Source organism: Macaca fascicularis, chromosome 1, assembly GCF_037993035.2.
Source record: "Macaca fascicularis isolate 582-1 chromosome 1, T2T-MFA8v1.1".
Classification (NCBI taxonomy): Eukaryota; Metazoa; Chordata; class Mammalia; order Primates; family Cercopithecidae; genus Macaca; species Macaca fascicularis.
Window position 1 is genome coordinate 43689743 of NC_088375.1, and position 15159 is coordinate 43704901.

The 15159-nt window shown below is 36.8% G+C and overlaps 1 protein-coding gene across 6 annotated transcripts in view; it reads left to right on the forward strand.

Moving 5' to 3' along the window:
• Nucleotides 1-14762, forward strand: part of HMCN1 (hemicentin 1) — a 454750-nt gene extending 439988 nt beyond the window's left edge. For 5 of the 6 annotated variants that reach the window (XM_015447093.4, XM_005540243.5, XM_065538528.2 and 2 more), the window contains 4 exons: nt 2352-2702; nt 6056-6175; nt 11746-11872; nt 13337-14762. In XM_015447093.4, coding sequence (XP_015302579.3) covers nt 2352-2702; nt 6056-6175; nt 11746-11872; nt 13337-13703 — 965 coding nt within the window. In that variant the 3' untranslated portion in view covers nt 13704-14762. The remainder of the gene's footprint in view (nt 1-2351; nt 2703-6055; nt 6176-11745; nt 11873-13336) is intronic. The other variant, XM_015447120.4, reaches the window with a different exon arrangement.
• Nucleotides 14763-15159: the final 397 nt, after the last annotated feature.

Sequence of the window (15159 nt, forward strand, 5' to 3'; positions counted from 1 at the left end):
CTCAGCAGGCTGAGACAGGAGAATTGCTTGCACCTGCGGTGTGGAGGTTGCAGTGAGCCAAGATTGCACCACTGCACTCCAGTCTGGGCAACAAGAGCAAAACTCTGTCTCAAAAAAAAAGAAAGAAAGAAAGAAAGAAAAGAGTTAAAATATTAATTTTTACCTACTAAAAGTTTTTAAAGCAAAATTTACTATTTTATTCTACCTTCCTATATTGTTTTCTTTCATGCCACTGTGGTAATGAATTAAAAAATTTGGCTTTCATTCCCTTTTCCAATTTATAGGAAGAGTTACAAGTACAGATTCCATGTGTTGACCTAGCAATAGAAAGCAAATAACTTTTTAAAATTTTACATGTTTGGTGAGTTTATATCTTGGTAAGAACTGATTCTATGTCCTTGTTTCCTTGTTTTTAATCTATTGGGGGAAAATGTGCGTGGCTTGTTCATTAATTCAAAATTACTAATTCAGAAAATAAAAATTTAAAGTCTGTAGTTTTGCCAGCATTCCTACCTCTAAAACTTGTAATTAAAGGCAAACTAGAGATGTGATTTCATTTCTCTCTCTACTGATAGAATTAAGATCTATATTAGCTTTGAACTCTGGTTTTCATGTATTTAAGACCACATTTTCCCATATGATCTTTTTCGTTTCTACTGTTCATGGCTTGATTTGGCACACGATATCAAGCCCATTCCTTCATTAATTCAACAAATGTTTATTGAGCACCTACTTTGTGTTGGATGATGTTCTAGGTTGTGGGAATACATCGCTAAACAGGGCAGACCAGGTCTCTGTCCTCGTGGAGTTTACCTTTCAGAGAGAGAAAGAAGAATCACAAAATATACAATTTCAGATAGTGATAAGCACTTTAAGGAAAAATAAAACAGTAAGGAGAAAGAGAGACCCAGACTGGGGTGGTAGCACTGTGACCCAGGCAGCCTCTCTGAGAAACTGGACAAAAGGAAAGAGCAGGCCAGGCGTGGTGACTCACGCCTCTAATCCCAGCACTTTGGGAGACTGAGGCGGGCTGACCATGAGGTCGGGAGATCTAGATCATCCTGGCTAACACAGTGAAACCCTGTCTCTATTTAAAATACAAAAAAGATTAGCTGGGTGTGGTGGCACACGCCTGTAGTCCCAGGTACTCAGGAGGCTGAGACAGGAGAATCCCTTGAACTCAGGTGGCAGAGATTGCAAGTGAGCTGAGATCAGGCCACTGCACTCCAGCCTAGGCAACAGAGCAACTCTATCTCAAAAAAAAAAAAAAAAAGGAAAGAGCAGCCACGATGGGAAGCTCTGAGCAAGTGTATTTCAGGCTGAGGAGAAGCCAGGTCAATGTCATTCATAAAAGAATGCACTGACCATAATTAAGGAAGAACCAAGGGGTCAGGCTATTGGAGCAAAGGTAGGCAGAGGGTAAGGAGGATAAAGAGCCCATAATAAAGAATGTGATGGGAAAACATGAAAGGTCTTGGGCAGACAAGCAATATGATATGGTTTACATTTGGAAAAGTTCTCTCTGGCTGCTATGTGGAGAATTAGGAGGGCAAAGATGCTTGCAGAAAGACCAAGTCATTTAAACAAACATAAAAGTAGTTACATTTTTTAAAATTATGTATGGACATATTAGAAAGCTTCCAACATTGTCAACCAGTAGAAAAGTCAGAATTCCATCTGAAATATTTGTCAAAAGAAAGAAAAAACAAGAGAGAAATTTCCCAAATGTACACGTATGATTGTATTAAGAGGTATTATCTTGAGACATTTTTATAAGTGAAGTTTGATGAAAATTGTATTCATTTGTGAGCCCACACTCTCTTGTACCGTTTTTCCCGCAGAGGAAGAGACACAAATTTTAACAATTTAGGATGTGTCTGCCTAGCTGAACTGAGAAAGCTTAGTGTAGTATTTCTAAGATTTAAAATCTTAATGTTACTCGTAGAATTACATGTAAAAATGTATACCAAATTAGCTTAAACTGATCAAGGAGACAAGGCTGAAAACAGAGTTCCCTAGATCTTAAGGCCATAAGTGAAAGTCAAAGGAGTATGAATTCACAGAACTAATGTGTCTCGTTTTCTGAGCCACTTGCTCCAATGTGAGTGTTCAAATAAAATGTGTGCATTAGTATTTAGGGGGAAATTTACAGAATCTGTCTTTATGTTCATAACTGAATGATTAAAGCTTCCTCAAAAGTTCACAACAGTTGAGGAGAAATTACTGTATGCCTGGCTTTAGAGGGTAACAATATCTTCGGTTTGTTTCACAGATTCATTCTATATTCCTGTGTTTTGTGTGTGTATGTATGTGTCTTTTTTTCTCTTTTTTATGTCATGGCACACGAGCAGACATTAATGAATGTGAACAAGTGCCTAAACCTTGTGCACATCAGTGCTCCAACACCCCCGGCAGCTTCAAGTGTATCTGTCCGCCGGGACAACATTTATTAGGGGACGGGAAATCTTGCGCTGGATTGGAGAGGCTGCCAAATTACGGCACTCAGTACAGTAGCTATAACCTTGCACGGTTCTCCCCTGTGAGAAACAACTATCAACCTCAACAGCATTACAGACAGTACTCACATCTCTACAGCTCCTACTCAGAGTATAGAAACAGCAGAACATCTCTCTCCAGGACTAGAAGGACTATTAGGAAAACTTGCCCTGAAGGCTCTGAGGCAAGCCATGACACATGTGTAGGTAAATGTCAGCCATATTACATTTCCTTTCTGTGGGCTCTCTTACTGATCAAAGTATGTGTACAGCACCTGTGATTGTTTGGGTGCAGTGAACTACATCTGATCTCAAGTCCGGAATGACTCGAAATTTTAAGACATTTATTTTGGCACCTAAAACTATTACAGACTTGAGTCAAGTAAATTATGGATTTACATGTGGGCATTCTGATAATTTATTGTGTTATAGTAAGTTTCTCTTTTTGGTCATCCTGAAGGTGTTACTAAATTTAATGCTACATAGAAATAAATTTCGGTGGCATCCAGAATATAGTTTATTTAAAAGAGGATGTAAATATTGCCACATAATTGCCACATAATATGCCATCAGATTATAGCCACATCGGACTGATGGAAAAGCAGTGGTTTAAAAGTGAAAGTTTCAGCTTCTCAGTCGACTGTTCTGTATGACAATCAACATCCCATTGACTGTTGCTCCACAGTCCCCATGGAATTGCTGTTTGATTATTGTATATGTTTGTATGTCACTGAAAAGATAGTATGAGTTGGGACAAAATTAAATTACTTCTATCGCTCTAACATATATGCTTTCAGTATCTATCTAAATTCACAAGTCTATAATTTCATTTGTTTGCCAAAGTGAAGTATAATTTCCAACTTAAGAATTGAGACCTTGTTTTCACTCAAGTTGCAAACATTACCATCTGTCACTCATTTAACTCAATTTTCTGTGAACATCTACAATTTGCATGTCATTGACCTACTCAAGGGGAATTAGCAAGCAGGAATTAGTTTTACTATTTGTTAGCTGGAAAAAGAAAGCACAGAGGAGGGAAAAAAGAAATTCTGTTTAAATTCAAAGACCACTATGCCAGCCTCATTTTCTTACATTTCTCGAAAGCGTTCTACACTTTGCTTACTCTCTCCTAACTATGCTTTTTGCTAAATATTTTTTAAACATTTCTTCTCCTTCTATCTTCAATTTTTGTTGTTTCTTTTTCCACCCTTGCCCAAGCCCTGTTATTATCTTCTCAGATGTACTTCTTGGTCAACCTTAGGTGGATTCATCTTCCCATATCATCTCTACTCAGTTGGACCCTCAGTCCCTCTGGACACTCAAACTTTACCCTTTGCTTTTTAGGTTCATATTTTTTTCCAGCACTTTTCTGTCTTTTTTCACCCTGATGTACCTGCAGCTTAATATAAGGGATATGGAAACTTCTCCCTTGTGATTAGCTTACCAGAATTGTTGACAGTGCTCACTCCTTCTACCACCAAACATTAATGCATTCATTAACAATTGTCTACATTTTGTCCCATGTGGTCAAATACTGTTTAATTGCTAAATATGTAGACTCCAGTATTCTTGCTAGTATATTAAACAATACTGTCAATCTGCTACAAACTGTTCTGAGTTTTGGTAATTTTTTATGCCCACAATTTTCATCTGACTCTTCATTAAAGTTGTTCACTATTCTTTTATTGACAGAATTAACATCTGACATTTTGTCTTTCAGTTTCTTCCAAACAGTCATTCCCACTAGAGGGTTTTCACAGACTAGGTGATAGGTTACCATCCCATTCTCAGCCTTCATTTTAGACAAGCACTTTCTTTTGTTCTACCTTTACTTTCCTGCGCAAACGTCTGTGTTATGAAAAATGAATTAAACCACACCCTCCACACTATACACCATTAGCTGGTTTCTTCCAAATTATCAGAAGGTCCAAGTTATTTTAAGAAAGTTTCCTGATGAATAACCCATTTCCCTACTTCTTCATCACTATCTATGGCTGCAGCTTCATCACAGTAGAGTCTTATAAATGTTTTCTGTCTTCTGTTTATGTTAAACCTATATTATGTTATCACAATCATCTTCCTCAGTCATCTGCTATTTGAGGCAGCCACTATTTCACAGTAAGGGTCAATCTTGGAGAATCTAAAGTAAAAATGTACAGTTAGTCCATTACTGGATATTTAAGTTTCTTTGGGGGCAATTCATAGGCTTAAACATTTCTTAAAATATGGTATTTTATAGTATTGGGACTAATGAAGAAATTTACAGTAAGATTGTAGACAGCTTTGGAACTACACAACAAGACCAACTTGCAATAAACACCAAATGCTTTTCATTAACTATCTGGGACAGACAAGTTATGAAAGATTCAAATTAACAAATGAAATCTTATTAGACTTGCGCTAAAGTCTAGTTTTTGAAGAAATTGATTCCAAAGCGTAACAGGGAAAATGACCATTGCATTGCCTCTGAATGCAGAAATCACACTTGGGGGCACTGTAAAATTCATACTTGCAAAAGCTCTGTTTTAACTACTTGGAGTTCAATATCATTTACATTTCTGTTATTTTAGGTTAAAGCTGATTTTAAAGAAGTAAAAACTCACATAAGTCATAGAATCAACACTTTGGTTAACTAGTCTTCCACTGGTTGGTGTATGATCAGAGACTGAGCAAATTTTAATTTTAGTCAAAGCAAACCACCACTGGGACAAGAAATTTTCAGCCTCCCAAATCACATACCTTAAAGCAAATATCAAGTAATTTTGAATTATCAACTATTCTCACACTCCTTGCCATTTTCATGGCTTTGTTTAATAATAGCAGATAGCCCTCTATAGACTATTTTCCCACATATTACTGTATAGAACCTTTCAGCAAAACTGTGAATTAGGGCAGATAGTCTCAAGTGTCCCTTTTGACAGAAGAATAAATGAGATCTTGAGAAGTTAAATGGCCTGCCAAAGGTAACACAACTATATATGTATGTACTTGTCATTAGTGCATTCAAATTGTGTAAAAAATGTGAGGAATATTTTTTGTCACAAAAACGAAAAACATTTCCATATGATATCTATGTATGGGAAAGCTATGCATGGGTAGGCCTGCTGCGAGAGAGAAAGAGAGCCAAAATTTGAATACAATAAAAACAAATACTCCTTTTTGCAATTAATCTCAATAGGAACATTATATTTTAGGAAATTTCTACTGTTCCTTAAAGAGTTTCATATTTTGGTGGTTTAGGATCCTGTCCACATTTGTTTCCTCTGTCATGTCTCTCTTAATACAAAAATTGATCAGGTTGGGACTTCAGCATATATATGCTTATACATAGAAGAAATGTCCATATTTTGTAATATGGTAATGTGTATATAGTACTATATTCAATATTTTTATAACATAAAAAAACTTGATAGAAAATAGCTCTGAGCATTTTTTAACACACAAGTATAAAATCACCAAGAAGTTTTTCTAATGTATATCAACAACTTGATGAGAGTTGGCTCTGTCACAATGTCTGCTTTTTTCTTGTGTGGTGATAACTCTGTCGTCTTCCTGAACAGATATTGATGAATGTGAAAATACAGATGCCTGCCAGCATGAGTGTAAGAATACCTTTGGAAGTTATCAATGCATCTGCCCACCTGGCTATCAACTCACACTCAATGGAAAGACATGCCAAGGTGAGAAAACATTGGGATGTTTATTGTTGCAACTTGACTAAAAACCAACAGAGAGTGTGAGAAGTTTTTTTTTTTTTTTTGAATAATCATTCTCCTAGTGGCTTCCCCTTCTTGCCCATTCCCATGGGTCAGAATTATGTTCAAACATTGCTTTTGCAAGCAGGAGAAGCAATGGGAGAGGAAGTAAGCAAAGAAAATAGTTGAGAAACATTTTTTGGAACGGTCTTACTAGAAGGAGCAAAAATGCCTAAGCCAGTTCATATTATATATTTGTTAAGCCTTAATGGGAATAGATCTCTTCAAACTTTTTTTTACAATTCCACTAAAATGGAAGTGAAAAATGAGAAGGTTACTCAGTAAATTTACTTCAGTGTTAGACATTATTTTATATGTGGTCCCTCTTATTAAACTTATTTTTAGAGTGATCAGTTTGGTAGTCAATTAAATGATTCATTCATTCATTGAGTCTACATTGATGTGGAACAATGATGTGCTAGCATTGCAAGATTTAAACAGATAAATAAGATAGAGTCTTCCCTTTAAGAGTTTACAGGCTAGTAGAGACAGACATGTAAATAAATCAAAATATAGCTTATTGGTTCTATAACAGTTTTAGGCAAGTGTAGCAATGACAAAAAAAAATCAATCTCAGTAGTTCCCTTTTTATACAAAAATTTGAAAGGAGCATTGTAATTTGGTAAGGTTGATTATATTGCAACATGTACTTATATTAAGGAGAAATAAGAACTTGTATAGCTCCTAAAAATCTTCTAAGAAACCCTTGAATTTTGTAGACAAAATCTAGGAGTATTATGTAGGTCTTAATAAGCTTTTGAATTGTATTAATTTGTGTCATGGAAAATTATATCCTTTTGTAAAGTATAGCAAATAAATGCTCCGAAAGAGTGCTTTATCAGCAGCAATCAAATTTCGATTGAATTTTTTTCTCTTTATGGGATTCACAAAAGACTTGCTGGGATGCAGCTCATGGAAAATGAGTTCCAGGAGGCAAAACCAGTATGGGCAATGGCTTCACCCTAGTTACCATGAGCACTGCCACCTTACCCCACACCACCCTACCCCACCCATTCACTCATTCACACTCCCTGAGAGCCCCAACTGGGTCATGTGGGCTGGAGATGAAACATCAAGTTGAGCAATAACTTTTGCTTTGGGCCATCAGTCACCAAACATTTTTAAGAACCTACCCCATGCAGAGAATTTTACTCAGATTTGAAGTACTGGAATAATTTATTTAATCATATTGTTATCTTTTTCCAAAGCAACTGTTATTTCATTTTAATCAGCAGTATAAATATGTCAAGGGCAATAATTTGCACCCATTCTAATGGACACCCATTAGATAATTTGTACCCATTCTGAAACTAATTCTCAGAGTGATTATGTGAGCCTTGATGTCCTAGAATAATCAAGAGCAGAGGTAGGACTTGACCTCAGATCTATATGTCTAGAATAGTCCTTTGTCTCCTGGGATGCTGTGAGCACCAGGAGCATTGCACTGAGGCAGCAGGATGGGGTGAGAACACTTTATCCAGATGTGATCACTTTTCCCAGTTCTTCAACCCAAGAGTCTTCCTGAAGGAGTGGCGATGCCCATGCTAAAACCACACCCCCTCCGGGTACTCCAGGCACCAAGGAAGGCAACAGGGCAGATACCGAAGCATTTGGAATAACCACTGAAACGCAAAACCCCTTAGCCAAATTTTAAAGGGTTATATTTTATTCTCATTAAAGAATTTTTCTCCCTTTCTAAATTGTGCCCATTTTTTTAATTGCCTTTGTCCCTTACTTAGTTCAAAACATTCTTCAGCTTTCAGTTGTGCTACAGAGAGTGGAAAATAACGTGGACAAATCAGAAACAGGTGTCACTTGAAATGTTTGCAATTTAAATGGGTTACATATTTTTGTGGTTTTAAAAAGACTTGAGAGAAAACAATTACGCCTTTTTCTTTGCCCTAAAGAATAACTTGCATTCTTTTTATAGTTTTAGAAAGTGTTTGAGGCATTTATAAGGAACCAAAGACTGCTTTTTATTTGCATATGGTTTTTTAAAAGATTTAGAAATTACTGATACAAATGTCAATAATAAAAGGGAAATTAAAGTGAATTTGACATTGAACAAGGACGGAAACTCTAGTCAAAAGTGAAAGTCACCAGACTGCAAAATGAAAAAAAGCATGACCAATCAAGAATTGCCTAAGATGCAGAGAGGAGAAACTAAAGGATCCCTATGCTAATTTTATGCACCACTAATCTACTTCTAAAAATTTGGAAACACATGAGCACTGCATTTAAAATGAGTGCTCTTATTCATCCGTGTTTTAAAAATGCAATGCATGTTTATCAAGAATCTAAATTACTTATATTTTCTATAAGACAGACGTTTCAAGTATATTTATCCTAAATTATTTTTTTTAGTATTCAGAAGCACTTGGTTAAATACATTCATATGTTCTAAAGCTGTTAATATAAAAATTTTCAGCTCATTTTGGGATTCTTGTAGCAGTATGTTACAAAATACTTTCATTTCAATCGTGATTTTCTTATATTTAATAGAAACCAGACATCACATCATCCATGAACAGAAGACAACACAATTTCTATTTATTTTTCTGTCTTTTTTTTAAGAATAGTGAGTAGAGTAAATGAGTAGAGTGAGTGAATTTCTAGAGAGTGCTTCACCCTAAGGAGAGGGTAATAGACCAGAGACAGAAGAGGTCCACCTGCCCAGCACCTCAGTACTTAGGAAAGCTTTTTAATAGAAAGTGTATATTTCTATATTAGATTCTGATATTTCTTTATAGATTCATATTTACCCAATGAAAATATATCATAAGGTAACTGCTAAATAACAACTTATTATGCACACTGATGTTCATCCAGCTTCTACTCTCCACACCACCACTATCATGGTCCCCTGCAGCCCACTGGCTTCATGTTTCTGCAAGAGTTCATGATGAAAATGAGATAAAATTCATGTGGACGATGAATATGAAGAGAAAATTTTTTAATGAGAGAAGAAAGATAAGGCTAATTGAATTTCACATTTTTCTAGAAGGCTTTTCACATCACTGAGACAATCTCATTTTGTCAGGGAGATTAAGCCCTCCTGACTGATAAAATCATAATTAGAAATTGTTTCACAGAGCCAGTAGGCAAGACTTAACTGAAATAAAAAGTTGTTTCACATTGTGTTTCATTCCTGTAGGAAAACTAATCCTAGTATAATACTAGTAATAGCATACTACATCATTGTCAGCACATATAACTAAAAAGTTATTTACTCCATATCATTCTAACCCAGTATCTTTTTACTTTGTGCAGACTTATTGTTTTCAGTAAATAATTACATTGTCTGTGTTTTCCTTAGAAAACAACATATTTGGAGCCAAATCTAAAATGCTTATTTTTGTATCAAGTCCCAATATAAATACCATTATCCAACTACCAGGTTATGTACTACTGTACAGTGACGTCATAATAACACATGCCCATTGTTCTTAGCACAGCTTCCATGATAGAAGTGCATTTGACCTTCAGGACCCACCTCTGGAGAACCAATTCAGTCCATTTAATTGTCACTTTTCCCTCTTTTATATCAGGACCAATGCTATATGCAGCCAATTGACTTAGACTTTGAAAACCTTATACTTTACTCATACTTTTAAAAATTAACCACTAAAGTTTCTTATAAGTTTAAACAGTTGTAAAGGATGTGAATTCTGGCACTGTTATACAGATTGTTATCTTAATGTGCATAAGCTTTAAATATATTTTCATCAACACTTCAGAGCTGCAGGTTTAACTCCCTCGGTTAATGGAAGGTGGCCACTATATATGAAAGTCTATATTCTTGTCAAATTAATCAGATCTACTGTCAGAAAAAGTCGAAGGTGATTTTTCTGTTCAAACAAAAATGTTAGTAAGTGTCCCCATGACAGCCAACTCACTTCCGAAATCTAATTTAAAATAGCAAGCTAATGGGAGGCTGAGGCAGGTGGATCACCTAAGGTCAGGGGTTCGAGACCAGCCTGGCCAACATGGTGAAATCCCATCTCTACTAAAAATACAAAAGTTAGCCAGGCATGGTGATGCATGCCTGTAGTCCCAGCTACTCAGGAAGCTGAGGCAGGAGAATCACTTGAGCCCAGGAGGCAGAGCTTGCAGTGAACCGAGACAGCACCACTACACTCCAGCCTGGGCAACAGAGTGAGACTCCATCTCAAAAAATAAAATAAAATAGCGAGCTAAGACCATTGGTTTGTAGCCATGATAAAATAACGCCTGCCACCATCAGTCTTTATTACCAATATGCTTACTCTGTTTATCCTCTGAGATTAGTTGAAACCTGTCTTTGTAAATCAGAAGAAGGGTGGAAACAGGGAGAAGGGAATAGAGACCTCCAGGCCATGAGATGTTCTCAGGCAAACTGAGCGGAGAATTATGGAAAATGAGAATATGGGAATCGATTCCCCGAAATATTCGCCTGCATTCATACTGCTAGAAAACATTCATGCATCACCAAGGGAATGAGGATGCCCCAGTATGAAAACCACTGCTCTAAAATACCATTCTTACCTTTGGGCTCTTAAAATTCCTTAAAAATTGTGTTGTATTCCATGGACCCTCTTTCCAGAAAATCCATCCATCAATCAATCTCACATTCTCTGTCTCTCTGTCTCACACACACACACACGCAAACATTTTCATTTACAGATCCCCTGATGCTCAAAAATAAACCCCAAATTAAGAATCATGGCTCAAAAACACTCATTTTCATGAAGCACTTAAAGTATGTTTCTACTTAACAACTTAGTGTAGAAAACAACAAAATAAAGAGTATTTCATTTGCATATTTTCCCCATACCATTACCCTAAGGAGAGCATCCCACTAGCATAACAACAGAGGATAGACTCAACACAGTCCAGATCCAGGTAAACTGTTCCATTTCATCAGCTTACTTTGTGGTGCCTGGGCCACGTATTTGATCCTGTTTTGTTTGTCTCTCTCCTCAAGATCTGACTAGCCTGTACCATCTCTCCTGAATTTATAACTTGACTCCTTTCATATCTCAGACCCTATTTTCCACTCAACAATTTGACATTATAAAATAAAACAGTAGGCAAGGATTACTCACATTTTAAGAAGATTCTTCACTTTGCAAAAAATATTCACAACTGTCCTTTAAATTTTTGGCTTGTTCATAGTGCATTTAAAACATTACTTGCTTTATAAAACTCAAATGCACGGTATTGCCCAAATATAAAAGACACCAGAGAGCTCTTAATATCTCCCCATCTACTTTTATAGCTCTCATTTTTTGATGTCCTTTCACATAAAGAAATATGTGCTCGAGGCAATCTGGGAAAAAACCCCCCCAGGTGTCATGATCCCTATTTTGTGGTTGAAGAAGCTTAGACAGGACTAAGTTCATTCATGGGAGGAGAAGGCTAGCCCTCCACCTTCCAGTCACACATCCACAGTGCCTGCTCTGATGGCCTCTCTCACCCTCATTGCTGATGCTGCATGTTCCCTGTACCGTCCCTAGATATCGATGAGTGTCTGGAGCAGAATGTACACTGTGGGCCCAATCGCATGTGCTTCAACATGAGAGGAAGTTACCAGTGCATCGATACACCCTGTCCGCCCAACTACCAACGGGATCCTGTTTCAGGGTATGTCTTGCCTTCTCATCCCAGACATGCTTTCGAAAATCCTTCCTCCCACTCCTTGACCAACATAAACTGTCTCTTGTCATGTGTAACTCACAGGAAGTCACTAACTCCAGGAAGATGTGTGGTGACAGTAAGTATTCTCTTCAACGAGTGGCCAAGAAATGAGCTCATCCTGCAGCAGCCACTGCCACCCAAGCTCACTCTTGGCTGCCAGTGTTGCCTGAAGCAGTCTTCCCAGCATATAACATGTAACATGGTGGGTTCTGCCTCAGCAGCAAGTTTTTCGTTTCTGTTGTGTTGCCTCAGGGTGGTAAGGGCTCTGCAGACTTAGAGCCCACCATGAGGCACCTTTTCCGTTGTTTCGCTGACTCACCACTCCTTGAGAATGGAGATGAGCGAAGATGAGTCAGTCGTCTGCCCATTCATACATCATCTTGCTTATATTTCCTTCTGTCTGAAACAGGCTTTTTCTGCGTTCTGAATAAACTACCATTCTATTTTCTCTCTTTCCTTCCAGAAATGTTGTACTCTGTCCAGGTACCAAGTTAACAGGGTGATTGAAAACAAGTGATAATGTTCCTCTTGGATAGGTCCAGCTAATAGGAAGGTGTTTCTGAAACCAAATACTGGCTGGAGCTCACTTTGTTTTCCTCTTGGTAATGCTTACCAAGTTACTGCAGCATAGTCAAGTGTGGACTGCCCAGAAGCCACCAAAAACCTATTTGCGATTGGTCTGATGAGATGTGGAATAGGAAGGAGAAAATTGAAAATACAGACTTAACAAAGCCTCTAAAAATACTATGACTGCAGAATCTTATCTTCATAAAACGGTCCTCTGTGCATTTTTCCCCCTCTTGATTACCATCGGTTTCTGGCAAACAATTTAAAAGTCATCAGACTCAAAAAGCAGTCAACATGCGCTCTGGTAAAAGAAAATAAAGCTTTTTAATCTACAATAATGTGAACGACAATTACAAAAGAAGTGCCCCTTCCCCACCGGAAATCCTAATTGACCTTTTATTATTTTTAGAAAAATAAAATATCAGTATATTTTGTTTCATCTTTCAAACAGTGTTAGGATATTATATAATTAAAAAGTAGTTTGTATTCCTCTTTAAGAAGTACATGTTTCCAATATATATGCAGATGCTTTTATTTCCAAAACTGACTTTTCATTTTAAAGAAAATACTCTTGTGGCATTCATACTTACTTCAATGGCTCAGACACTTCTGCTTTTAATGGAGCTGCAAGATAGATATTTGACTTCACACCAGCATCTTCTCCTAGTCATCTGGTGTCTGGTTTGAGTTAGTGACACAGAACACGACTGAGTCTTACCGCTTTTTACAACCAGGCTGCCTCCTGCATGCAGTGCCTGAAAGTTGTCATGGATCACGATCATCTGCATCATGCCACCTCCTGCTTCCAGATAACTATGTATTTCATATGTTTGTTGTTCTTAGGTTCTGCCTCAAGAACTGTCCACCCAATGATTTGGAATGTGCCTTGAGTCCATATGCTTTGGAATACAAACTCGTCTCCCTCCCATTTGGAATAGCCACCAATCAAGATTTAATCCGGCTGGTTGCCTACACGCAGGATGGAGTGATGCATCCCAGGACAACTTTCCTCATGACAGATGAGGAACAGACTGTTCCTTTTGCTTTGAGGGATGAAAACCTGAAAGGAGTGGTGTATACAACACGACCACTACGAGAAGCAGAGACCTACCGCATGAGGGTCCGAGCCTCATCCTACAGTGCCAACGGGACCATTGAATATCAGACCACATTCATAGTTTATATAGCTGTGTCTGCCTATCCATACTAAGGAACTCTCCAAAGCCTATTCCACATATTTAAACCGCATTAATCATGGCAATCAAGCCCCCTTCCAGATTACTGTCTCTTGAACAGTTGCAATCTTGGCAACTTGAAAATGGTGCTACACTCTGTTTTGTGTGCCTTCCTTGGTACTTCTGAGGTGTTTTCATGATCCCACCATGGTCATATCTTGAAGTATGGTCTAGAAAAGTCCCTTATTATTTTATTTATTACACTGGAGCAGTTATTTCCCAAAGATTACTCTGAACATCTAACAGGACCTATCAGTGATGGTTTATAGTAGTGTAGTACCTAGGATCATTTTCCTGAAAGCCAAACCAAACAACAAAAAACAAAAACAACTGATTCAGAGTCAAATAGAGTTTTTGAGCATTTGACTATTTTTAGAATCATAAAATTAGTTACTAAGTATTTTGATCAAAGCTTATAAAATAACTTCTGGCAATTTTTATAAGTATTGATACAATATAATAGGATTTACCTATTTTCATTTTAAGGAGAAAAACACCACTCATTTTTAAAAATATAGTACAGTTACTAGAAGTCTTGTTTGATCCCAAATGGTGCTTATCTTGACTGAACATTCAGAACAAGGATATTATTTTCAGTGATTTTGTGCTAAACCACTTATGAAAATAATTTTTTAAAAAAAATCGCTTTGCCCTCACAACAGTTGTTCAGGGCATGGAACTTTAACATTTTAATATAAACTTTCATCCAGTTAGCTTCATAACTTTTACATTCCAGAATTTTTTATTTTCCTGTCAATGAAAACAATTTTTAAAGATACCAGTGGGACAGGCTTGTTTCTTAAAAATCTCATATGTTCAAATTAACATAAATGTTAAACGTCAATACACTGTACATGGTGGTAATAGACTAAGCAATTGCCAAGATGTATTCTATTTTTATGAAGTGTATATATATATTACCTTAGTGTGCATTTTCTATGTAATATCTTGATGGACTCTTTTATAAAATTATTTTATAAAAAAACAATATTACACTAAAATCAGCCTCAATAAATTTTCACATTTTTTCATAACCTTTTGAAGAACCTAGAATTTGTTTCCTTACAGCTAAAACAGGGATTAAATTTAAAGTCATACACATAAACAGACACACAATCATGAGATCCCTTGAGATAGAGGTAGCATTACATTTTACCACATTTTATAGGCCAGGATCCTAGGACAGACATAACTTAAGTAACTTTCTTAAGACAGCTAGTGAGTGACATGTCCTACCTTACCTGTCATGACTCCCACTACATAAGTTTTTTCATCTACCTAAACAGTGTTTTCTATATCTTATCTCAAGTGAATTCATCTCCTGTGATATTAAACTAGTGAAGGCCTAATCGTGAGCTATGATTGAAGGATTTTTAACCTAGAATCACATTATTCAAAGAAACCTGGAAAAAATATCCACTCCACAGTCCA